Source organism: Haplochromis burtoni, unplaced genomic scaffold, assembly GCF_018398535.1.
Source record: "Haplochromis burtoni strain Fernald_Lab_line unplaced genomic scaffold, NCSU_Asbu1 Contig_2, whole genome shotgun sequence".
Taxonomy (NCBI): Eukaryota; Metazoa; Chordata; class Actinopteri; order Cichliformes; family Cichlidae; genus Haplochromis; species Haplochromis burtoni.
Window position 1 is genome coordinate 4,701,475 of NW_024582363.1, and position 26,429 is coordinate 4,727,903.

The following is a 26,429-nucleotide window of genomic DNA, read 5'->3' on the forward strand; positions in this document are numbered from 1 at the left end:
ACAGTTTTGAGACTAAAAGTCATATCTGTCTTTTATATACAGTCTTTGCCCCCCCTCAACTACAAAACTGCAGCCTATTGTGTTCAGAAATTGGTAGAAACAAGACAGAAGGTGTTTATTTGTGATTTTCGCACTCACTGACAGGCAGAACTTTAAGAGCAAGCTACTCCTGACCCTAGGTGTCAACACAGTGGATCTCACCATATGATATACCTTTAATAAACAACTTGATAGGATGCACCATACGCATGGAGTATAATTCTTAAGTCACAATGAATCTGACACCAATCCACCAATAAGCCAACAGTAATAAAAAAAAGCTTCTCTGGGAATTATTGGGCAAGGCATGGGGGTCTGTCTGCCATTAATGGCCCTATACATTATGTTCATTCAAAGAGCCAAAAGAGCTGACAAAGTAAGCCAAAAATGTCAAGCAGAAAAACTTTACTTTTTTAAAATGTAAACCATAAAGATGACTGACAGTGGGAATTAGTGAATGATAGTTTGACACATAAAAGGGACATAGTTTAATGATGGAATGGGGTGATGGAGGTTGGATGTAGGCAGGTTTTGACATTGTAAGATCTAAAAGAAATTATTTACAGTGCCGTAAGATTTTTTTTTCCATGCAAGTAGCTATATAAAAAAAAAAAAGACTCTAGTCTGACATATGTTTAAAAAAAATCATATACATGCATGCACATGGATCTAGTTTTCGCAAAATGGTTCCAAGGATATTTTTCAGACATTTTCCCCATTACAGGACCAGGCCATGGAAGAGGAAATGTAGGTTATAAATAGGAATCAAAAGAACTCCCCCACCGATTATTAGTAAGAGAGTGTGGCATCTTTGAAAGTGGGACAGCTTTTGAGTATTTTACAAGACAGGTGAAAGAAACATGTGTGTTAAATCATCGTACCGGTTCACTTGGGTCAGCTCTACCATAAAAGAAAAGAGATTACAAAGGAAACTAATGAAGACACTGATCAAAGTCTGTAATGGTAATGTGTAGCAGGTGTTTCAGACCTTTGCAATCCGCCCCTGCACTGCCCTCCCGCCGCCAAAGCCACTTCATCCGTGAAACTTTCTCATGTATTTCACGTGTGCTTTGATAGGAACAATGGACAGAACATATTTCAGCACTATTCAAACTATGTTACGAGCAATCTGGTTCAACTCTTGAAAGGCAACTGTGGGTGATATACAAAGGCAGCCACACAGACGCTGTGCGTTTACGGTGCACTTTCATGATTGCTGGCGAGTTGAAAAGGGCTGACGTGGTAAAGGCCCACACCGGCAGGAAAAAATGCACCTGGATTTGAGACGCATGCAAGAGTTGAAAGAAAGTTGGCTAGACTTGAAGTGGAGCCCGTTCAAAGCATGATTGCTATTTTTACACGTATCGAAGATGAAAGTGGCACTGTGCTTGATTTAAAAAAAATGAGGAAAGTACATGCAATAGCCTTAATAAAGACCTTAAGATTCTGTTGAGACTTTTAAATAATGATATCAATGATAGAAAAAACTCGGTAAGCAATAAATTCATTAAAAACGACATTTCGACTGTAGTACAAGCAATACTACTACTCAAAATTGCCGAATAGGTCTGTGACTTTTGCTTTCGCTTTAAATTATGTCTCTCACATTTTTCCTCTAAATGCCACAGCCATTTTAGGGGCTTAAAACACCGATTTAAAAGCCATGCTGACCGGCTTATGTGCAATATATAGATCTGTACCTGCGCCACACCTGCGTAGTGCAAAGTCTTGAGCGTGCCGAATCTGCTTCCGCCGCGAGCTCACGCTCGAGCTGGGAATTGTAGTTCTAAGTGTTACGCTTTTAAAATCTCCCCCAACAATTTCTCCACGGAAACTCATTTTAAACTGGAGAAATTGAAGACTGGCGTCTCGTAGAAATGAAATACACGGCTTCACTTGGAGACGCTCTTCCTGGCACGAAAATAGCGGGATATGCAGTTTATTCGTGCACTACAACGACCGACGTCGCCCCTAATGAAAGCGAGGCAGTGTAAACACAACTCCAGGAACATGAAAAGATCGGGTGACAGTGAGGGGGAGAAGAGAAGAAAGGTATTGATAGCGTTTTTCTCCGTTAGGTCTGGCATATTTCTAAGCCCTGTCGCTCTTTGAATATCTAATGCTCCGTATGTGATGCTGCTGGCTGCATTTTGAAGGCTAGAAAGCCGGGAATGTCAGCGCATACTTCACCTTGCCTGTTTCCTTTATTGTGTTTTCCATTTTTTCCCCCACCAGTCTGCCACAATGAAGAATTACAGTTACGTTAAAATGGTGTTTTGCCACGTAGAGACACTGCCGATGAGAAAATAGAGGTTGCAGAGTAACGCCTCGACAGCATCCTACATCAAGTTGAAATACGATATGAATTACAGCAGGCTACACAATTATGAAAAAATAGTGGACATTGCAACTAGTTCAATGCATAGATATCTTTTTTCTTTTTTTAATTAAAACAAACAAAAGACAGAGTCGAGGCTCAAGTTGGGATGTTATTCTGGTGTGAAGAATAAACAATGAATCACTTGTATGGCATCAGCAGCTGTGCAGCTCAGTCTAACAGTAAAAACAAAAGGTAAAGTTAGTGTGAAGTGTAGCCGGGATTTGGCATGCTGCCAGGCCAGCAGTCTCCAGCTGCTTCAGGCTTTACTACAGATGCAGTGGATAATGGTTTGTTCTCTGACATACAGTAGAAATGATAACCTATTGGCTAATGTTGCCACTGCTGTTGTTAAAGAACAACCTGTGCTAATGTGCCAGCTGTAGAACCTGATACTGAAAAAAATAGGATTTAAATAAGGGTCACATGATGTGAGCAGAGATGGGTACCTATGTGTTGTGTGTGTGCTGATGTGTCGAGCTTTGTAAAAGCTGGAACTTTGCAGTTTGTGGACATTCTAATGGAAGAGAGGAAACTGCTGTGCACTAGGCATCCAGGGCTGCTTCATCACAGTCATTTCTCTTAGCATCTGCCTATCTGCCTGTCTGTTTCTTCTCATATCTCCAGACTTGGACGCCGTCTGCTGTGGCGCATGTGTTTGGATCATGTTAGACAGCAGTGAAACTATGTAGGACGTGGTTCCTCCTGTTTATGAAAGCAGCCATGGCAGCCAGATGAGCGGCTCAGAGAGAGAACTCATTCTAGTTGGCCCTCAGGCAGTCAGGCAGTACTGCACAGACCTAATGGCTTAGCTGTCTTTCTCCTTAGATAAATAAAAGGATGAGCGAGAGAATTAGTAACTGCAAAATTTCTTTAAAACTGTACAGCGGCCAAAGCGAAAGCTGCGTGCGTTTTGAACGGTTTTCACAATATCACTGGTTGTATAAAGACACAGTTATTATGTTAACTAATACCTTGGATATGATGGTTGTCTTATCTAGTAAATGAGTGTGTCTGCAATGGCTCCCAAAGTGAGAGATGCACTGTGATGGGTGCACTGTTATTCCGAGTTGTGGAATGCAAGCCCCAACAGATTAGTGCCAAATGAATACACAGTCTCCTCAGAAAATCCCATCACAACAAGTCAGTATAGCATAGACAGGTGGGGTGCCATGGCTTCTTTCTATATATCTTTTTTTAAATGAAAGAGAACATTTGTCTGAGTCCCCGAGGGGAATTAACCCCACCTAGTCACACCAATTCACATTTATGTCATTTATTTAGGTTTTTCATCATTCAGGCTAGTGAACACACTCACTCATCAGATTTCATTTTGTTTGTATCAAAAAAAAAAGAAGTTTTTATAGATTTGTACTTTGTCTTAGGTTGTCAAGTAGCTACAATTTCTTGAATTTTCTCATCATACTAATGTTTAACCTCTAGTACGCTAATGAATTTAAAACTTTTAAGTATGTTTTATCAGTGTTGTCATCACAGGATAAATTTCCACTCATGCCCTGGCAAGTGTGAAAACAGCACCGACCCTGTCCCTTAACCCGATGTTCTAATGTTGTCTTTGATGCAAGCTTGCCATTTGGACAGCGATGACAAGTATTAAGTGCTGTGGTGAAACAGGAAGTGTGTCTGTGTGCGTGAGCAGCAGGCTAAGTAATGTTCACACAGGGTCACCAGATGTTGTGAGGTCCTGGGCTCAAACCAGCCCATTGCTTAGATCAGCCTCATTGGTTTGTTCTGGTTGTGGCACCTAGTGCAAGCTGTTTAGGGTATTTAATTTCTAAACACCCATTAAAATGGTTTGTGTTTCCCTTGGCGATTCTGTTAAATTAACATCTACTGAAGTAAAAGCTGATTATGTGGCCACACATCCAGACATGGTTAATCAATTTTCCCCCACAAAATGTTAGCTGGTGAATTAGTGTAAAGGAAACGATTTATGGCAACTAATGCCGACGTCCTGTCATGTCAAGCCTGGTGTTTTAGCAAGAGGGGGGTGTCAGATTCAGCGCATTCAGCAGCTTTGCGCTCTGCCGGCCATCTTTTTCTCCCTCTAAACCCAAGCTACATGCTGCTTGCTCTATTAATGAGCCAATAATGGAGAAATAGTGTTAGGTACTGACATAAAACATGGGTATGGATACCTAAGGCAGGGTAGCACATAAGCTCCAGCAGAGCTAGATTTACACCTAGGTCCTGTGTAGAATGGTAGAAAGGGGAACAGTCAGTATGGGGGCTCTCACTGCTTCATCAGACCCCCGCTGGTCGAGCTGTGGAAAAGCCAAGGCGCAGAAAAATACGGCTGTGGCAGATAATGATACCATTACACTAATGGAGCTGGCAAATGAAGGAGAACCCAGATGCCTGCTTTATTACCAGAGGGGGTCATTTCCTCGCTGCATTCCTAATGGCCTGAGCACACAGTATTGATCAGGCTATCATGCTGCTAATCCCCTACAGAATTACTTATCGCTGGCTAGGTGTCGATCTGCCACATGCCCTGTGCTGGCCTTGCCGTTGGGCGGCTGCTGCATGTCCAGCAGGGACCCACTGGACCGTTCACCCAATCATGATTTAGGGGCAAGTAGGGATGGCGTCTGGGAGGTCTTCAACGATGGACTGGTTAATTCAATGTGTGTAAAAAAAGAGGCAAATGAACCTAACAGCTTTGGTTTAATTAAGGAGCAGGCAGTGATGTGGCTCCACCCTCTTTATGGCCCCACTGGACACTGTGGAGCTGGTAAAGCTGTAAGGTTGGGTGTTGTTCTCAGTAATTTGGTTGTGCAGTAAATAAAAACAGGGCTGCAGCAGCAGCAGCAGGATATGTCCGCCTGGTTTGATTATAAAGATGTCTGTGTACTTAACTTTGTTTTAAGAAGTCTGTGTGCAAATGTGTTTCATTAGGCCAAAGACTTTCCCACTTCTGGTTCTGATTAGTGTGAAAAAAGAAATTTCAATTATTAATGACATTCATTGGTCGAATATGACTGCGAATGGTGAAGCCAGGGTCCATAAACATCAGAAATAAATAGGATGGTCAGGGCTCTTTGCCCAGAGCTTGACCTGTCATATACACGGTCTCTTTATCAGGGCCCTGTGTGTGTTAACATCCTCAGGCCATTGTAAGTGTGGCATCCTAGCATTAGCAGACCCCTCTTGTCACCTCTGGCCTTGGCTAATCAAAGTGTTTACCTTAAGGGTGCGCATTTAGCATTGCTCGTTAGGACTTCTCCAGTAGCCATAAAGAGGTATTTATATATTTCCATCTAGAATAACCTGTCGTAGCTAGGGAAACTAGCTATTGATCCAGGTATTTAGTCATTTCTTTCTGCGTGCCCCATCAATATTGTGCAAACATTCGTCCAGGCGTCCATTTGAGAGTTGACCTAAGCCCTGGCCTCCATATTTTGCTCCCATTGGAGTTCAGTGATATACTATTATGAAAAGTAAAATCAATGAATGAATATGAAGTTTGGTGTGTAATATAGCGCAGGCTGGCGGCCCCAGGTCTTTCATTGATCAACTGCGTGAGTGTTGGAGGGGTCTGATTAGACTGCTGCTGAGCTTTTCTTCTACATGTCTTTACACTGTTTTGCCTATTTGATCTTTGCTCATATATTTGTTTGGAGATGTTACAGATCATCATTTTTTTTTATTAAATCAGCCCACACAGAACTGTTCCAAGGATTTATGTCATTATGTGTACTAAAGTTAACCTAAGATAACACACAAATTAAAAATATTGCTGTTGTGTTAGTGATTTAGTTTAAATATGATTTCACTTTAGTCAATTTAACAAATAATTTTTGAGCGTATTTACTACTTTCTTATTGTTATTGATAAAGATTATGACCACAGTAATGTGTATGTGGTAGAATGTTAGATTTTACAGATTGTGCATGAATGCTTACAAGTGCAGAAATTCTAAGAATGGCTTAACGAGTTTCTGTTTATTACAAATGAAAAAGTTGATTAGCAAATCATGATCATCGTGAAAAACCCTGGTTAATTTTCCTTCATTTCACCTTTCATCCATTCTATAATAGTAGTCTTTGTTGAATAAACAGCATGATGATGCATGATGTCTACATTTGGCTTGCATGTGGAAGGATATAAGCTTTTATGGTCCACCGGTACTGTGCCAAGGTATGTGTTTAAATGACTTGATGGGGACTCCTATATATGGTAGAAATTACAGTTTGGTGTTGCTTGAAAATGCAATCCTGCAGTCATACTGAAAGAAGCATCTGCAGTGGTTTCTTCTAACCACTAGCTGCAAACTGCTCATCCAGATTAGTTAGTTGCTACTTGCTGCTAGGCGGTCATAATGTTGTTGTTCTGAACTGTGTACTTCTTTTACATATGGTTCTAATCAACATTAATAGAACAGTTAATAGTTCACAACGAAGTTTTCTTATAAGATGTATAAAAAAATCGCTCTCAAACAGCATGCTGCAGAGTGTTAGCTTGTCTTATAGCACAAGCATCTTCAATAGCAAGAACAGACTAGACAAATGTTGAAAAGAGGCTTGCATTATAATGACTTATAGTGACCGACCAAAAGAAGAACTTTATCTGGAGTTTGGAAGGTTTTTGGTTTAAAAAAAATGTGACTTTCTTGCTGTCATTTCTGGGTGTGCTGCTTCTTTGCTTTTGTCTTCTCACCCTTTATGAGAAGAGTATGATAGGAATGATGTCAGGCTTAGGGGTTCTGTTTTCTGTCTTGTTAAATTAACAAAGATTTTTACACTGGCAAATAGCGGGCTCAGATTTATCCTTCCAGCAACTGGGAACCAAGCAGAGGGGTGATGATTGAGGATTATGCAAGGCTAATAGGGGTTTTTCCAACGACAGAATATTTTGTGCCCCAAAGTTTGGAACAATAAGTCAAAATTGAGCTTTTTTTTTTTAAAAAGCCCAACTTCGCAGCTCTGCTGTGGGAACATTAATGGGAGTGAGCCATACGTTGACTATATTTAAATGGCCTAAAAGTATAATAGGCAGCCTATTAAGACAGGAGGACTCTTTACAGCATTGCACAAAATATTTATTTCTTCTTAACAGAACAGGAGAATATTTTATGTATTGACTTGGTTGAGTGTTTTAATTTTATCCCTATTTCATGATGACATTTGGATGTTTTTATATTCTATAAAGCTTTGACAGAAGCCACTGTTTTAACTATAGTACTGTATACCTATATATTGACTCAGACAGGAAAAGAAAACTGTTAGACTGTTAGAACTGAAAAAAATGTAATGGTGTATTACAGCTACTTGTCATACATATTGTTTGGAAAGTTGATGAGCTGATGTGTTACACCCATATGTATATATAAACCAATGCTTTTCTTGCTATGCTATCTTTATCATTTACAACGTAGACATTTTTTTTCTCCTATGGATGCAGTAACTAGGATTGTCCAAACAGCTCCCGACAACTTTGGTGCCTGTCACCCCCTACCGATCACCTCATATTAGTGTTGAGGCATTAGCCAAAGATGTCATCATATTTGAAAACAAGGCTGAGATGTGGATCATGCAAACTGGCCGACTTGGTCAGCCGTCAGATTCAATGAGATTACATCAACTGTGACCTGCACAAGTAGGGTTCACCTGTCAAGCATGTGGCCTGTCACAAAAGAGACATAGAATAATCAGTTCAATCAATAGATGTTGGAGGCTCATCGGGCTGATGCTGAATAAACATGGGGATGACCCTCTCAACTCATACACAGAGGCTAGAGCCTCCTGGGGGTTCATTAGCCACCCGAGGCTATGATCCAAGTGAGTTGTTATTCTTTGTTTCTGTTTGTTTGGCATTCTGGTGTCTGTGTGTGTGTTTGTGCACTTGTACGAATGTGCACTAGGTGTGGGTAGGTGGTTTGGGGTTGGGCGTATCTTTGAATAAATATTGTCTAATAATCATCTCTGTGTGACGTGGCTGCCCTTGGTGTAACTGCTCGGAGAACATAAGACACAAGGAATCAATAAGCACCATGGAGGCTGGAAAGATTAGCAACTGCGATTGTAATAATGCCTCCTTCCGTCTGCACTTATTCAGTCTTCAGTGAAAAACATGACTAATAATCAATGTTACCCAGAATACGTCCTATTGGTACTGGGTGTTACTAACTTTAGCTAACGCCATTAAAAACTGTTTCCCTGTGCAACGCCACCTGCATAGGACAGAGCAGTCTTCATGCTGTTTATTTGTGAATTTATTTTCCTTTACAGTGACTCACCTTTCCAATAAAGTACAAGTACCTACTGCTGGAGTGGTTGCACCACATCTGGTTTCAATGGAAAGTCCAAAACCCTTCATTCACAAAAGCTGCAGGAGACCAGGTTCACAAGGTGCTGTAAATACTAACTGTTAATTTGTACATCATAAGTTCTTTTCCATAAACGTGAGCAATGAAAGTGTGTTAAAATACCTGGCATTTCGCTTGTTTCTTTGCAGAAGCTCGACATAGGAAGTGCCTCCTGCAACCAAAGGCAGATTTCAGCTTTATTCATGTAGTCAGCTGGAGCTGCAGTTAGTCTCCTCTGCTAACCATCTTAAATGGAATACCCTTAGTTATTTTCTGCTTGTACCCAACATAATAATATGTAGTAATTTAGTGTTACTATGGGAAGAGTTTGATGGGAACGATGTCAGGCGTAGGCGTTCTCTTTTCTGTCTTGTTAAATTATCAGACGGTGATAATTTTACGGTGGCAGTTAAAAGTTAAAACAGAAAAAGACAAATTAATTTTGTGAAAACACACAAATGGCTTTAAAAATAACTTTTCCATCCTTAGTACATTAGGTTTAGCGCTTCCACCAGAGGATGTTAGTAACTAGAGCAACTTGCAGTCTGGAGTAGCTGTCTGAGTTATCCTGCATTTGCTTTCATGGAGCACTTTGTATTGCTCATTCCAGCATTTACTTGGCATCAAGTCTTTGAGAAGTGTTTGCTCACTTCAGGTGGTCTGTTCATGTCTCAGTGATTCTTTCTCTGAACCCCTGTGTGTTTTTTCTTCATCAGTCTAACTTTTCCTTGCATATGCGAGGGAGCCAACGACAGCTTGACTGGCATGCTGTCAGGCAGGTGATGCCTTTCCAATGGTGGAGCATCAGCCCTTTACTGAGTGCTTGTATGCGTGAGTGTGTGTGTGTGTGTGTGTAGAAAAAGCGGGGGTATTGTCAGGACGTGACCGGCACACTTTGCATGTTCTTCTCGAGACAGGTGCTTCTGGGCGAGCACTGGTGCATGACAGTTGCCTTTCATCGCTGTCTTCTCTACACTTAACCCCTGACCGGCCCTCCCTTCTTCCTCTAGCTCCTCATCCTCTTCTCTTCTTTCCTCCCTCCCTCTCTCCACCACGTCTGACCTCTTCTCACGGCGCCTCCCTCGGCCGTCCTGAGTGATGGACTGCGAAAGCTAGTAGGCGGCTTGCGCTTTGCATGTGGTGGTGGTGGTGTGCTGCGGCAGGCTTGTCACAAGCCTAACACTGTCAGGCCTCGGAAATCCAGCTGTCCAGACCAAACTGCGCACACTCATTTCCACACACTTACACCCACACCGCAACTTTTTGTTCAACAGTCTGTAATTCCATCCACTGGTGCTGTCAAGCACTTGATCAAACGTGCATAAAGAAAGGAGCCCCTTGGCTGAATCCCATCCTATCTCTTCCTATCATAATGTAGGCAGATCTTCCCTCCTCTGCCTGTTTCTTCAACTCTGTTTATTCAGATGAGCCTGACTGGGGGGCAGCGGGTCACATCCACTTGGCTGGCTAAAATGGTCCTGAATCGAGGGTTGTCTCCAGTGAGATGAAGGGAGAAAAAAAACACAAGAAGGGGTTAGGGAGGGCTGCCGAGCGGTCATGTCAGGGCTGTTTTCGGGGTTGTTTGTGTGCGTGCGTGTGCGTGCATGTGTGTGTGCATGTGGCATGGCAGAAGTAGGGGTTAGGGAGTTTGAGGGTTCAGTTGTCAACCCCTGTGTCATGCTTGCCCTGGCCCTGTTATGTAGAGGGCATCTACTGTCATTTGTTTCAGGACTGTCTGAAGTGGAGTGAGCTGCAGAAGCATAAAAAGTAGTCAGCAGAGTGTAAGCTCTCAGGTGCCTCGACGTACCACACTTTAATTTAAAAGTACAAACTCAAACACTGTAGGTGCTAATCCCTTATTAATTTGACATGCCAAAGTTTGTCTTATCCAGTTTGTCTTTTAGCGATTTGTTTTGGGGTTGCACTTTGAACCTCTGTTATTCCTGCATACATTGAAGATGGGGACTGATCCTGATGTTTTCCGTAGCACATCGTTACTGTTATATATATATTTTTTGCCTCTTTGTTCTTTGAGCTTTATCATGTTAAGTGAAGTAGGTGGATTAAAGTCATTCTCAAAGCCAACTTTGGAGACGACATACACTAGAAAGACTTTTTTTTTTTTTTTAACAGTTATTTTGTACTTACAAGTTTTTGAAGTTCATCCCAGTGAGTGCGTGTGTGTGTGTGTGTGTGTGTGTGTGCTTGTGTATCTGTGTTTGCATTTTAGGTGCATGTGTGCGTTTCATCTGACATGCATCTCCCACATTCTTCCCACTATGGGGAAAAAAAGCAAATGGTTAAGACTCTTTAAATTTGTTGTTTGAGTGTCAGCGAAGACATGAGCACTGCGCGCGCCATGAGCTTAATCCAACAACAGCCTGCCTGCCATACTGTACACCCGCTATCTGCGAGTGAGTGGACCCCTTCCGCGCAACCATTGTCATATATAGGGGGCATTGTCACATATGAGATGGACTCATGTAAATGTGGTGACAAGCTAGTGTCTCGGCTGACTGACAGCACAGAGGGATTGGGCTAATCTGAGTGACTGATTTGAGGCATGCGGCAGCTCGGCTGTCCCCATAACTCCTGAGAAATAGACAGCTTCAGCAGAGTTATCTGTGTTTGTAAGTCCTTCTGCTGCACTGGGATGACAATAGGGATTAGTGCCAAGGTTCTTTAAACTGTTTTTTTTTTTCTTTTTTCTTTTTTGTGTGTGGGGGGGGCTCTTATCGGTGTCTCGGCAGGATGCTGCCGCAGCCAGTTTTCCTTGACTGTCAATTAAAGAGGGGATCATTAACTTCAAGGGTATAAATGTTCTAACACTGGTATTACGTTGGAAAGCTAAGTCGCTGACAGATGTTCCAACTTTAATTCTCCACTTGTTTTTTTGTCCTTTAATTAATTTATGTATCACTATTCGGGTTTTAAATATTTTTTCTCCCTGTCTGCTCTTTGTTAGCCTGTAATCTCAGTTACCATGGTAGTCGCAAAGACGATTGGGCCTTGTCACTCGCCTGTGTTTCTTATGAGGTTCAATCGGCTAATGTATTCAATATCATCCAAACTGAAAGGTAAACAGTATCTAATGGTGCATGTGTTCCTGCACTGCCTCAATACAACCTGAAGTCGCTGGGGGGGAGGAGAACGGTACGTCTGCGCCTAGTTCCCAGGCTTTTCAGGAGGACCCAACTATTTAGAATGGTGCTCGATAAAAACAAGAAGATCACATCCTGCATCTCTGTACATGTGCGGTTCTTTGGGAGGTAAAGGAAAGCAGTGTAATACTTTGGGGTTATCTTTTGGAGGCTTTTATGGCATTTTTGAAGCATGAGTACGACAGCTGTGGTTGAGATTTTCAGCCAATGCGCTGCAGTGGGATGTAGTGAAGGTATATTGTAGGTTGCTGCATGGAGGAAGAAAGAAAACTAGGGGATACGTTAAGGGAAATGGGAAAGAGAGAGGTGACAGAGACTGCTAATGGGCAAACTCTCTTTATCCACTGCCAGTGCCATCACCGGCACTACCCTGTTCTTTTATGACAGCTCTTTTCCTTTGTTCTCCACGTCGGCCCACTCACTGCTGGGGATTCATGACAAGTTTTCACGGGCTGATCAAACGCTGCGGTGACACCTGATTAGGATATAGCGCGTGTTTACAGTCGTGCATGGCGAGGACACCCCCAGCCCCCACCCCCGTTCTCAGACAACAACGGAGACTTCACCTTGACTAATTAAATTTGCACCTGCAATGCCAGCTGTGACAGCCACTGGAGGGCTACATTTATTTATGTCACTCCTTGCATACTTCCTGTGACGTTTAGGAGGCTGAGTTTGCACTAGCTCCTCTGTTGACTTGCACTGTGGTTTACTTCAATAGCCAGCTTTATTGTGGCTGAATCTGCCCTGATGTTTGGTAAGGCGGGTTTGTCCTCCGTTTTGGAGGATAGGCGATTGTACCTGGAGCTGTGGCTAGTGGAGATGTGGGGGTGAAATGTGTAAAGTCATAAAATTTTAACGTATGCAAAGGTGTGAAATCCCCCTGACATATAATAATAATAATAATAATAATAATAATAATAATAATAATAATAATAAATACTTGCACATTTTGGCAGCATTATTTTAACATTAACAACTTCCAGATATATTTCTGTAAATTTAGATACCACGTTTAATCATGTGGCAAAACAAATATATGGCAGTGTCATGTAGTGTTTGCTGGCATTCTGTGATTTTTCTAATTTTAAAAAGACTGAGTGCTGGCTGGTAATTGAATCTGCTTTATCTCTTCTGTTCCTTATATCTCATTTTAAATGGTTTTTGGGCGGCTTGTTTAAAGTAATGTGATTTGTGTGTTCCTGGATGAAAAAATACTTATTTAATCATGCAGCAGTGTGCATACATACCATATGTGTGCCTGTAGTGATGATCTGAGTGCGTGCGTGTTTATCTATCTAAATCAGTGTTGAGAGTGCAAAAGGCCACAGCTGAAGTGAGCAGAACATCAGTCAACCAGTAGCAGGAGACAGGAGGCTGATAATTTGTGGCTTTGCCCCCTCCTCTCTCCCTTTCTCTCTGTCTCTCTTTATTTCGCCCCCCACAACTCTATTCTGCCTCCCCAGCCTCAAATTGACCAGGCTCGACTGCTGGTCATGCTGTATTACATGGGTTAGATGAAGTAATTATTTCTAGGCCACTGACTACAAGCAAGATTAATAGTTTTTGAAACGGCCATAATGGAGGGCTGACCTGCCATGACATAAGCATTATTTCAAGCTCACCTCCACTCTCATCCCTCTCACCTCTGGGCACCGGCAGAGTGTGATTTATACCTGGGCTAATGAGGGGAGGGAACCTTGGAGCCCGGAGCCAACGGCCTACTAGTGTAGTGTTAAGGCATGTTCCCCCAAATGTATGGGCAGTGTGGTCATCTGAGGAAGGGTGGTACAATGATTGGTTTTTCAACAAATTAAACCATGTGATTAAAATACACTTTTTGCATTCAATTATTTCTTTTATTTTATTTTTTCATGAAACTTTTATAATTTGGGTTGTTCTCTGGAAAGCATTGGGCCTCATTGAGATCTTAATTAAAGAACAAATTATTTGCTATTGATGCTGAAGCCCTTTGACCTGTGATTAATTGGTGTGTCCCCCCCAACTCTTGATGATCAGCAGCCTGAAAGATCACAGAACCTGGAAAGTTGTCACTAGGTGGCAGTTGGACATCATATTATCAGATGCACTCTCCTCTTCCTTCCAACACCCTCTTCCTCCCTCCCTTCTGGGCTAAGTACACCTCAGATGTCAGGGTGTTTTATTTTTATTGGATGAGGGCAGTGTGTAATGCATTCACCTCCGTTCCAGCCAGCTGTTAAATGCCCCGGAACATGGTCTGTTCAGGCTCCGCCCCGTTAACCCCTCTGATTGCCTGTAATAATTAGCAGAAGTGAACAGTAACTATGACACCTAGTGAGGGTTTGGAACAGCTTGTGACTCCTTGATAGAATAGAATAGAATAGAATTAAACTTTATTGTCATTGCAGATGTCACAGGTACAAGGCAACGAAATGCAGTTTGCATCCATCCAGAAGTGCTTTAGCTATGATATAGATATATTACAAATATATATTAGCAATAATATAAATATGTGAGTTTATTACAGTATTATTACTATATTACTATTATGGTATGTTATAATGTACTATAATACACAGGTGAAAAGGCTTCAGTGACTTGGGTCTGGCCCAGCGTGCCAACATCCCTTTCGACTTGGTGTGTGTGTCTTTTAAGCTTTAATATTAACCCTTAACTTTAAACACATTCATGCAGTGTGGCATCAGCAATTACATTTTCAAATGGCTGGGTTTGTAAACCTCCAGGATGTTAATCTGTCACTATTCAGGCTACTGGGAAGAGTGAAAAGAGGATTAAGCTATTCAATTCCTGGTAGAATATTTTCCTTTGTTCAGAATGAGTGAAAGAAAAATAAATAAAGAAATAAGGTGGTTTCTCAAGCAAGACAAGTGCTGTCTGCTACATTTCAGGATTTGGCTAATGCCATTATAGCAAACTTATCTGTCCCAGCATTCCAGGAAGACCGACAGACTGTTGTGTAAACAGCCACAAATGATATTCAGCCCATAATTTAATATTAATCTGATAATGCCAGTTTATCTGGGTCAGAAAGTACATTAGAAAGAATTAGACCTGTCCTAGATGTTCTGGTCACATCTGTTTAGAGGCATATGTTTTTCTAGTGGCTTAGATGGTTGTCAGGATTTAAACTTGGGTCATGCGCCTAGCTTGTTAATAATACCGTAATAAAAAGATCTGGATTAACATATAGGTCACCGAATAATTGTTAAGGTTATCCTAGTTTTGCTGCATATATATATGATAGTGGAAAGATGTTTTTCAGTTTTTGTGTTGCGTGTGAACATGGCATACAGCTAAGTTGGAATAATAATCTTGAGTTGTTTTTGTCAACCAACATACTGTATTAAATCTTATGGTTAGCATAAGGTTATAATATACCACATAATAATTGTCACAGCTGTCAACCGATCAGGCACAGCACCCCAGTCTTAGCCCCTCGTTTACCCTTTACTTCCTGCCTCTTGGGTCTTATTGCACATCATCTTTATCCCAGATGAAGTACTAGACTCCGTAGTGTCAGGAGATGATCTAATATGGAACCAAAAGGACACAGAGCTGGGAAATCATCGTCATTTGAAGAGGTTGCTTGTCACAGGATGGGTTTGATCAGCCCGTGCTGCGGTACACAGAGCCGGGTCTTTGCACTGTCTAACAGTGGTACTGGATTAGAGACACAAGCCACTTCGACTGTGATCAGTCACTCACACATGAAGACACGCGGCAGGACTGAAATCCTCCTCGCACACTTCATCCAGATCATGTACAGGCTTCTTCGTCAAGCCTACTGTATGGAAATCAGAAGCACTGCTGTTGACAGTGATGGTACATGTGTGTTTTTGTAAAAATATATTTTTGGTGGCTTCATTTTACAACTAACGTCATCTACATTAATAAAGGTACTTCCGCAGAGAGGGAGCTACAACACCAGGTTGTGTTTGTCTATGCAGCTGCCTGACCTGCCTGAATCCTACTGATCTCTGACATGTTGAGGTGATGGTAGTGTGTGTGAAGAGTCTGGGTTTACACCCTTTAGACACTGTGTATTGCTAAGTGCTATTGAATTGTTTACTGTCACAAATCACAAACCTTTCAATGACCAGGTGCGTCCACCGTCCACCCACTCATCTGTCCATCAGCTGCTCCGCCCTGAGCGATGTGTTGGTCTGCTGGGCTCTGAGGACCGTAGCACTGGTCTTTGGAGCTGGGGATTTTAAACGCTCCACCTGATTATTGATTCTTCTGCCTCGCCGAGCCAGCCAAGCTTGAGAGAAATGTAGAGAAAGAAAGAAAGCAAGCTGCAAAGGGGAAGGGCAGTCTGGTGGCCTTGGTCCTTTGGTCTTCAGGTCTGTCCTTGACACTGCCTATGGGACAGGCCTGGAGGACACCTCTTGTCCTCACTGTAAGCCCCTACCAGCCCCTCCAGCTAACTGGGCCTCCCTGTGGGGCATGCTGCACTTTGCACAGCCATATTGACTTTTTGGAAGGGAAGGAAAAGTGTGGCTGGATGGTGAGAGTGTAAGAGGGAGGGAGGGGGAAATGGGAAAATCGAGGGAGCTTTCTAAAGCAGTGACTTCTCCTTGACTGCACCTCTAGACGCGACAACCCTGTTAGAACAACTCAGTGGCCCTGGTGCCCCGCTGAAAACTGCTAATCACAGTCTTTCAATCAATGCTGTTCCTGCCTCTCTTCTCTTCCTCCCTCCATCCCTCTCCCTTCCTCATTTTCTCACTCTTTCCCCTGACTTTCCCTTGACTGAATTGGACCCAGCCTGAATACCGAGGGACTGTGTCTGCATTAAAACTGGCCATTCCACATGGAAAACAGCTGACCTCATGAAAGCATGTTGTAATTTGAAGGTGAAAACTAAAAAGCTTGCTTGATCGACATAATGTTAATGGAAACATTAAGGCCCAGCCACAAACCAACAATGAAGGCAAATGGCCCTCGCGTACCGGTTGAGCTAGCCAATTCATAGACATGGCACATGGTCTCTTTGACTGTAAGGCTGCTAGTTAGAATCCTGGTGAGTGTTTAAAACTAAAAATGCCCTTGAACCAGACTTTTTTTTTTAACCCTCAGTTACCCCAGTGGGAGAACAGAGAAACTGTTTTATTGTCTACCAGAAAACTTTAGATGTACTGAGCAGCTCCTCTGTGTAAAAAATCTGTGGGTATGCGAGTGTGAAGCAGCTAGTATGTTTCTGATAAAGAGCATGCTCAGTCAATCTTTCCCGGACAAATAAAAAAAGGTTATGTAAGGCATGCATCGACAGATCTCTTAAATCCCCATCCTCTCTTTCTCTTCTTCCCTCTCCTCTCCTCTCCAGATCTGACACTTGCTAAAGGTCACAGAAACATCTTTTTTCCCCTTTGAGGTGTAGATAAGTGTGAAATAGATGTTGACACCACAGACACATTGAAAAGCACTTAAACAGAGTGGCTATGTGCCAACCTTTCTAAGTCTGGCTTTGTGCATTTGTAAATACTTTTGAATGATTGATCTCTGACACACGTGTACGCATACTCTCCACCTGAAAGAATTACACGTACCTTGGGATCTTTGGAAGAGTAACTTTAGGTAAGTATGTGTGTGTGAAAGTATACACATGGCTTGCAGTTAGCCTAGAACAGGACTTTTGATGTTAAATTTTTATACCTAGTGTGTGTTGCTGTACCTTATCTCATACATGTGGCATTTTTCAAATGTGACTGGGTTCCAGTAGAGGTGGTCATATTGTGTGTGTGTGTGGTGTGTGTGTAAGTGTGTACATCTAATTAATGACTGGCAGTGGTCCCCCACAGCTCTGGTAATGTGCTTAGATCAGTGTTATAAACAGGGCGTGAAAGGTCTGCCCAGCGCCAGCCTTTTAAATGACTGGCCTCTTGTTCAGGTAGATGGATGGAAATGTTCTAATATTAATGATCACGTCCCCTGCTGACCTGTCGCGAGGTGAAATGATCAACGCAGCCTTCAGCTTCCAACAGCAATTAATGGGCCAGAGCCGATCTGTCTGCCATTTGTCATCACTTACTCCACCTGTGCACCCCCGCCGAACACGCGCTAAACATGTCTGTCAATATATACAGAATGTTCACTTCACTGATTTGAAAAAATATGCAATAGTTAATGACATAGCATTTGTTCTCAGTTATTTCTGGACCATTATTTTTCTTCTCCTTAATTTGTTTCTAACCAGAAATGAGAAAACAAAACCAGAAAAATCCCCCCCAAAAGAAGTCTGATGACTTCAGCATGTCTCAATCCTTTGTTGTGTATCACTGATTATGTTCTTAATAAGTTACTTTGAAGAGACTGTCTTGCATAAAACATGATTTGCAAACGTAAGCTAGACCCACATGTCAAACTTAATCTGTAAACGCATCTCAGGATAATACACGTTACCCAGTAAAATTTACATATTAACAAGAAAGTAGCTGAAAGTCTGTTTATTTGAGATATTTCTGGCAGCATCCTTCTTACTGACCTTTAACTCTCACAGTCCAATTCATATTCATAGGCCAGTCCTCAGCAGGAGTATGGACACAAGGGGTTACACATTACCAATGCCCTCGCTCTGAGGTCAGCTCCCACACATTCCAGTTACCCATTTACCAGTCTGCCCAGTTAGCCATCACATTAAGTCACCAAACTTCGAGCTGGTGTTCATAAAATAAATGAATACCACAAGTGGCTGTAAACAAAATGTCAGAATGGGGGGGATTTTTTCCCCCCCTGAATTTTGTTTTTATAGCATGCATGATGAAAACAAGAGATGAAAACAAGAGAGGTCATTTTTGTCGCTGTAACTGCTGATGGAGCTTCTTTTTTCATTAATGTATTTGCAGCATGGGCTTTTTTAGAATAGATATTGTCTTAAAAAGGCATAAAATAAACTTAAACTGAAATAATAAACTATAGCCAGAACCACAAAAATAGAAGCTCTGTGTTTATGCGTGTGTGCGCATCACCTCGAAAATTCTTACCTGTCAGCGACTCATTTTTTTGTGATGGCACCTAGGTGGCATGTTAGATTTAGTCACTATCACATATCTAAAGATGGTGTAGTCCCTGACCTGCACAGATCTTTGTTAAACAAACTGTGCTACAATTAGCCAAAAGGTCCTTTTTGATTGTATTCAACAGTTACAATTATCTGTATATTTGTACTTAAGCTTTGCCAATTCAAAGCTTTGCTAAAGACTTCTACAGCTTTTATATGCATCACACATGCAAACACAAATGTCTTGGTGGAGTAGGCACTCCCTGGCCTTCTCTGTGCCCTGTGTCGCTTCACACAAGCTCCCTACATTCTTCGATCCGGTGCCAAATGGATCTGGGCGGAAACGCCTTTCATGTACATGGGTAGGCTGTCTGTTTGAGTCTGACGTTTTATAGCCGACTTGTCAAAGTTGTTGATTCCCCATCACTTTTGCAGAAAGGGAACAGTTCTGAAATGGGTGTCTCACAAGTACCGGGAGAACACTGTCTAAACACAGTGCTCTATTATAGAGCTATCTCTCATCACGTCATCCTTGGGTTGCAGAAGGATTGCTTGAGATCCATGGTTTTCTGTTTTAATATTGAAATTCGTGCATTGATAGCAGTACTGCCCTCCTTTGGCTGGTATTAAAGAGTTTGCATATGTTTTTACTGTGCCTGCACAGATTCTTTGTGGTACATGTATGCTAGGTTATCTGGTGATCTATACTGGCTCTACACATGAACGTTAGCCTGAATAGTTGACTGTTACGCTGTGTTAGCCCAGTGATAAACTGGCAACCTGACCTGGGTGAACCCTTCGTCTTGTCCTTTTATAGCTGAGATAGACACCAGCTCACTGTGACTGTAAATTTGATAAGTAGCTGAGAAAATAGATGAATGGATAGAGCCAAGAAGAATTTCTGTGAACATATCTCAAACAGGGGGACACGTACTGGAACATTTTACTAAACACTGGTGCTTTTACATATCTGTAGTTTATGTTGCATCAGCCAAATCTAGACAAGTCCAGTGGAACTCATCTGCCCTCTGTCAGCATTTGTAGATACAGTGCTTTCCAGTGGACCTTCAGGGGCAGAAAAGAGGCTGGAGGCGTTTTTATCCTTGCAGCAGTGGAGTTATCTCACTATTTTTGAGCTATTGATGCTAAGCGCTGGACATTAATCTACTCTGTGAAGATCGCTTTGAAGAAAGTGTCCGTTGAAGTGTCACAGATGGGAAATAAATGAAATTAATAAATATATGGTACACAGTTTGATATCTCTTATAGGCCAAGATCAAAGCAAACCAATTGAGTTCTATTCTACCTAATATGTTTTGCTGTGATAAACAGTCCGGCTGAGGGAATAATCCCATCAAGGAAGGGAGAGATTAAAAAAAGGAAAAAAAAAAAATCAGATATATCACTCAGTACAGACGGTTGGCACGGCTACCGTGAAGCATCCGTGTTATTATGGAATTGGTAATCTCGTTTCTTGGGTCTGAGTGGAAACGCAGACCTTTTTTTCCCCGTGATTTTCCTTCTTGAATCAGGTGCAGACACAGAAAAGGGAAGACAGACACAGCGGTTCTCTGATACTGTGAGAGTCCATCTGCTTCAGAGGGCTCTGGTAACTTCTTGTCTTTCGTTTTTTCTCTGGAATTTCTGAGTATCTTGATGTATTTGACACGTGTGTGACAGACCTGGTTATGTGTGATTGGGCTTGAGGCATGGTGCTCACTACCACAGCTACATGTTTTTCAGAAAAGGCCATGCGCTGTGTGTGTATAAGAGCCACTTTTGCACTTGTGTACACAATGGTGATTTTGCACTATGAATGAAGCAAAGTGTAATGTATTACTTACATGCGCACATATAAAACAGACGGATGCCACTATATGGATGTGTACAGTAGAGTCTCACAGCAGCAGTCAAATAAATACACACACAGGTACACAGCGGCATCCGCACACAACAGTAGCCCAGAGCCTCACCTTGATATCTTCAGTTTCTGTCATAAGTTAGAATTTGACACCAATGAATGTGTGTCAGGTTGTCAATTTCTTCCAGCAGCCTTTGAATGCAGTCTGGCCATGAATAGTGCATGTTGTTTTGTTTTTTACATTCCAACTGTCTGCAAGTCTGTTTTTGTTTGTTCCAGAATAACTTGGAAGGCCTGTACACTCATGCGCATCCTTTAAGAAAACTTTCAGCAGGTGTTGTGTTGTTTAGCCTTAGGTAAAGTTTCAGCCCTGAAGGTAAATTCACCAAACTGCGTTAGATCAGATGCCCTCCCATTTCTTCCACCTCTGTGATTGTGTTCTGTTTCCTCCCTGCTGTCTTTAATACGCATTCTTCTTCCACTTGACCTCCTTATGATCCATACTCTTTTTGAGTCTGGACATATATCTTTTTATAACTGCAGTTTATTGTTATGACTGGGACATTTTATTTAGCTCTAAAAGTCAGGGCAAGTTTCTGTTTTTTACGTCAGTACCTGTGTTCCTTGTGAAGTCTTTGGCATTAGTAGTGGAGAAGTAATGTGAGACTCGTGCTGTAAATGTCTCAGAAATATACACCTGGCTGGTTTTTCTTCAACAATTACAACTGCTTGATTGTTGATGCACAAGTCATTCATGCAGAGGTTTGAAAGATGTAAAAAAGACTATAGCATGATGGGTACATTTCAGCTTCCTGCTGCAGAGAAGCCATATAGAGACTGTGTGTGTGTGTGTGTGTGTGTGTGTGTGTGTGTGTGTGTGTGTGTGTGTGTTTGTACATGGATGCACCTGCGGGGAATGAATGATGATGTACTGTGCACGCATGCAGGTACACATACCTTCAAACAAGCGCATATGGAAGCAGAAGAAGAGGCAGGTTGGGGAGACTGTTGTGAAATTTATTTGGGTATATATTTTTTATACTAGTTGCCATTGGATTTACAGGTCAGAATGGAATGTGGCCCAATGAAAGGTACTTTGATCCATCCTCCGAGCTGACTGTTTTATTGGAGGAGCTCTGTATGGCGCAGGACATCTTTTATAAGGTTGTGAGGAACCCACCGGCAGCCTTCGCAAAATCATAAAAATGTGAGAAGTCAATGAAAATAACCGGTGACCGGTCATACCTCAGCCAGTTTTGAAAGGATCATTTGTTCAAATGCATTAATTAAAATGGGCTGCATAGCTTGTGGTTCGGTTTGAAGTGATCATGATTAGATTTTGGTTTCCTATTACCTTATACTGTATATCTAAATGATGGATTTATTAGATTTACTGATTTATAGTTTTTAGTTTTATGTGTTTATCGCTTATTTTATTTGTGTAAACCTTTGTCCTCAAACAACGTGCAGACTGTCTCAGAAAAGCTGCATGCTGAGTATATTTGAAGGTTCAGGCCGCTTAGACATTAAATATAAAAATGACAGCAAAACAAAATGAGGCAACCATACTTGCAGCTACTTATCAGTCTGTTTTACTGTGTTGTCTTTTTACAGAGGCGGAGGCTACTGCAGGAGTTGGGAGACCAGAAGATCCCCTTTCTGGCACCCTCAGATCGAGGTTTTCAGCAGCTGGTAAGACCTACTTCTAGATACTGTTAATGATATTTAGACCTTAACTTTAACAGGACTGCAAAAACATGTCTTCTGACTGTTGCTCTCAAAGTTATTTTTTTTCCTCAGACAAACATGCTTGAAATATAATTCTATTTTTATGTCGTATGTTTCTGCATGTCATGGTCAGCATGTTATGACAACACTGAATTGTGTTTCCTAGTGGGACACCAGTTACTCTGGTCTCGTGCTAAGGAAATCATGCTCACTGCCTGCTGAGCTCCATAGCCGGGTGCAGGCAGCTCTGCTCACCCTCAGAAGGAAGGGATGCCTCCTGAAGGATCTGGTTCGTGTTCGTGACCGAGATGTGTTCACCGCTGTGTCACGTGCCCTGCTGGGCGAACCGGGCCATACATATCGCTATCTGGACACACGGCTCTTTGCCATCCCCTGGCACAGTGAGGACATAGATGTCAAAGGACAAAACTGTTGTGACCCAGATTTGAGAGCTGCCTGCAAGGCATTGTGGGAACTTAACACCTTTTTCTGCACTGATGTGTCTCAGCTGAAAGAAGGAGACAGGCTAACACAATGGGCGAAGGGAGAGGCAGAAGCCAAACAAGGTGAAGAGGGGGACACAGAGTCTAAACACAGTGAAGACTCTAAAAATAGTGAAGGAGGGGACTCGGAGTCCAGGCAGAGTGAGGAGGGGGACACAGAATCCAAGCACAGCGAAGAGTGGGACATTGAGTCAAAACACAGTGAGGAAGGCTGCTCTGGGTCTAAACAGGAAGGGGAGTGGGAGACTGAGTTCAAACACAGCACCGAGGAGGGAGAGTCTTCCCAAGTAAAGCCAGGTGAAACCAGTTTTGCAGCAGCTTCAGAGCATGCTGAAGGAAAATGTCCTGACTGGGGAGTGAAGGCCAGTGGTGGCACAGAGACTGAACCTGTGGGACTAAAGGCCCAGGAGAAACCTGTGGCCGAACTAAAGCACAGCCTATCAGATTACCACATTCAGGACAGAGAGGAGCACGGGAGTGGCCAGGGCTGTTCTAAACCTAGTCCTCCACAGGTATGCAGCGGTCCAGTAAAGTTCAATGTCACCTTACTCAATTACATGGACCCAGCCGCAATGAGCCAACTCAAAGAGGAGCCGTACTATGGCATGGGGAAAATGGCAGTAGGGTGGCACCACGATGAGAACCTGATCACTCATTCGCCAGTTGCTGTTTACAGCTATAGCTGTCATGATGACAAAGGTAAGGATCAAAGTTAAAATGGTATTTGTCATAACTGTGCTCAGTGGCTTGAACTGCAGTTCAGATTTATAAAATTAACACTTCAGAGGCTTTTACTTAATACTTCAAAACTCTTATCCAAAGTTATCACGATAATCTTTCACATTTTTGGCTTAAAATTAAGATTCCTTTTTCTCTTTCACTTCAATATCCATCTCATTACTTTATCTCAGTTGCTTTATGGTGGATCAGATGCAGCTAACCTTGTGTGTTATGGCCCTACAGCAGCACTGTAGCAGCTGTAGACATGGCCTCTGGTGAAGCAACCATCAGATCCATCTATGCGATAGTGTCAGAGCATTATCAAATGTCATCACCAGTTCACTGCTGACAGCCTTATCACCGACAGTGCGTCGGGAGATCACAGACGTTTGGATCCGAGCTCTTAAACGCATGCTCAATAGCTTAGTCAAACAAACAAGGCTTATCACATGTGCTGCATCTCATCTAAATCATTTCCTCAAGAAATGATCGATGTGCAATTATCTGATATGGAATAATGAGCCCTGCTTTGATAAGTGATAAGTGTTTCCTAGACTGTACTGTATGAATACGATGTCTCCTAATTATGGAATGCAAACCCTTTCAAGAGCTGATAGCGTTTGCTGGTGGAGTTGAAGGCAAATCTCATTGGAAAAAAGAACTTTGCTTTCTAGTGTATGAATAAAAAAACAAAACAAAAAAACCCATGGAAGGCAATAGTGAGTATTACTCCATATTTTATGTTTTTATAAGTACTTGCTTTTAGTTTTAAAATAGTTTTTTGTACATAATACAGTAAAATGCAAAATCCTAATTTTTTATCATATGGATCACATTAATGACTGATGTCTTTATTCATCTCAATTTTTAGAAACCCAACAAACCAGAAGAGTGCTTTTTAGCATAAATTATAGGTAGTGCAGTCAGTCATTAGATCACTGCTTGCACTCTCTAAATAGTGGAATGAGAGCAAACTGTGTTTTCCTGTTGCAGATGGAGCTAAAGGTACAGCTGTAGTCCAGCAAAAAAAACCAAAACGTACTGTTGAAGGTGGGAGCTTTGCAGTTTTAAGAGCCTTTGTCTCTGTCTTAAAACTGTAATTTTAAAGTATCACGCAGGTGCACTGCTAACTTCTCCCACCACACAGCTGGGCTTTCTTCATTGTTGTTTCTTAACCAGAAACACATGCTCAAGAGGTTGGTTTTAATGATATTTTTTTGGGCCATTTCAATTTTGACCTTGCGAACACAAGCTTGAAACACTGTGGCGCAACACCTTTCTGTGCTTGGCAGCTGTCTTTCTAGTTTCAAGTGACCCCCACATCTCCAGACTTAGAACTGAAAGGCTGATCATAGCTCTACAGATGTATTTTTAAGTGGATGGCTCTGAGAACTCCCAGAACCGGTGGATTAAAAAGGTACCTATTCCAGAGAAGACAGAAACGCGGCACATTAGGCAGCTTAGATGTACAGATATAAAACATTTTGCATGACGCATTCATTTGAGATGTCTTTTTCTCACTTCAATTGCCTTTTTTTTTGCTTGGACTAAAGAAATGTAGAGTTGGTCTTTTTTATACCTGCACAGATCCAAAGGAATCTGCTACAATTGAGTGTTTTCCAGCACAGTGGATGATCTTCCACCATTCCTAAGGCCTTGGGGAGAGCTGTCATTAGCTGGCTCTCAGAGCACAATGGCTGGAAATTAAGTTACTATTTATCCGTGCTGAGCAAAGGAAAAGGCAGCTGTGGGGCAGAGAGGCCCAGAAAGAGTTTAGTATTGATTTTGCTGAAGGGTGTTGGCCAGCCAAGCCAAATCTTGTTTTCTTAGTATGCCATGTAAGAGTGGAAGGAGAGAGAGGGACAGGGGAGGCGCTTGCAGCGAATAGGTTCAGAAACAGGAATATCATAGGATACATACTGTCCAATAACACACTCACACACTCACTAAACAACATCAGGGGCTTTTATCCAACTATTTCCTCTTGCACAGCATAATGATAGCATAAAGATCCTGTGCTAACAGCCAATATGACCACAGCAACACGTATCATATTTGCTTGGCTGCTAAGTGATTCTTACTTTCTGTAGACAAAGGCTTACATCTTACATCCATTGTTTGGGTGGTATTGATTTAATCATTGCACTCTTTTTTTAATGTGTTAAGCCTTTCTTTAATTTAATTTCATTTAATTTTATTTTCTGGCTACATCATTGGTGATAGATGGCCACTGCTGTAGTATGCTATAGCAGTTTTTCACTGCATTACCCAGATATACAGGCAAAGATGTGACAAAAGTGTTATATATTTTTTTAAACAGCTTCATAACAAACATGTAATTCCATAAATATTTAAGAGATTTAAATTTAAGGATGCTGCAGTTTTACAATCACTTAAGTCACACTGGGTTAAACTGTCAACCCAAAGCCCCAAATGTGAATATAAATGCAAAATGCAAATGTTACAGTGTGCTGGGCTCTGTTTGACTGACAGGTGAGAGCAGTGAGGGAAGCAGCAGTGATAAGGCCTGCTGGAGGATTGGGCTCAAGGTAGCCTGGGACATCCACACACCTGGCCTGATGCTGCCGCTGGAGTCTGGAGACTGCTATTACATGAGAGGTACAGACGTTTGTACATAAACGCACTCGGAGCTACACACATGCACATGTAAACATGTTGCTCGCACAGCTTAACCGCATTCGCCACTAT

At 42.0% G+C, this 26,429-nt stretch overlaps 1 protein-coding gene across 2 annotated transcripts in view; it reads left to right on the forward strand.

The window, feature by feature from the left end:
- The first annotated feature begins 1,792 nt into the window (after positions 1 to 1,792).
- Positions 1,793 to 26,429, forward strand: part of fto (FTO alpha-ketoglutarate dependent dioxygenase) — a 113,421-nt gene continuing 88,784 nt past the window's right edge. Inside the window, exons 1-4 of one of the 2 annotated variants that reach the window (XM_042218470.1) lie at positions 1,793 to 2,091; positions 22,384 to 22,461; positions 22,664 to 23,699; positions 26,214 to 26,339. In XM_042218470.1, the coding sequence (XP_042074404.1) occupies positions 1,972 to 2,091; positions 22,384 to 22,461; positions 22,664 to 23,699; positions 26,214 to 26,339 (1,360 nt within the window). In that variant the 5' untranslated portion in view covers positions 1,793 to 1,971. The remainder of the gene's footprint in view (positions 2,092 to 22,383; positions 22,462 to 22,663; positions 23,700 to 26,213; positions 26,340 to 26,429) is intronic. The other variant, XM_005912953.3, reaches the window with a different exon arrangement.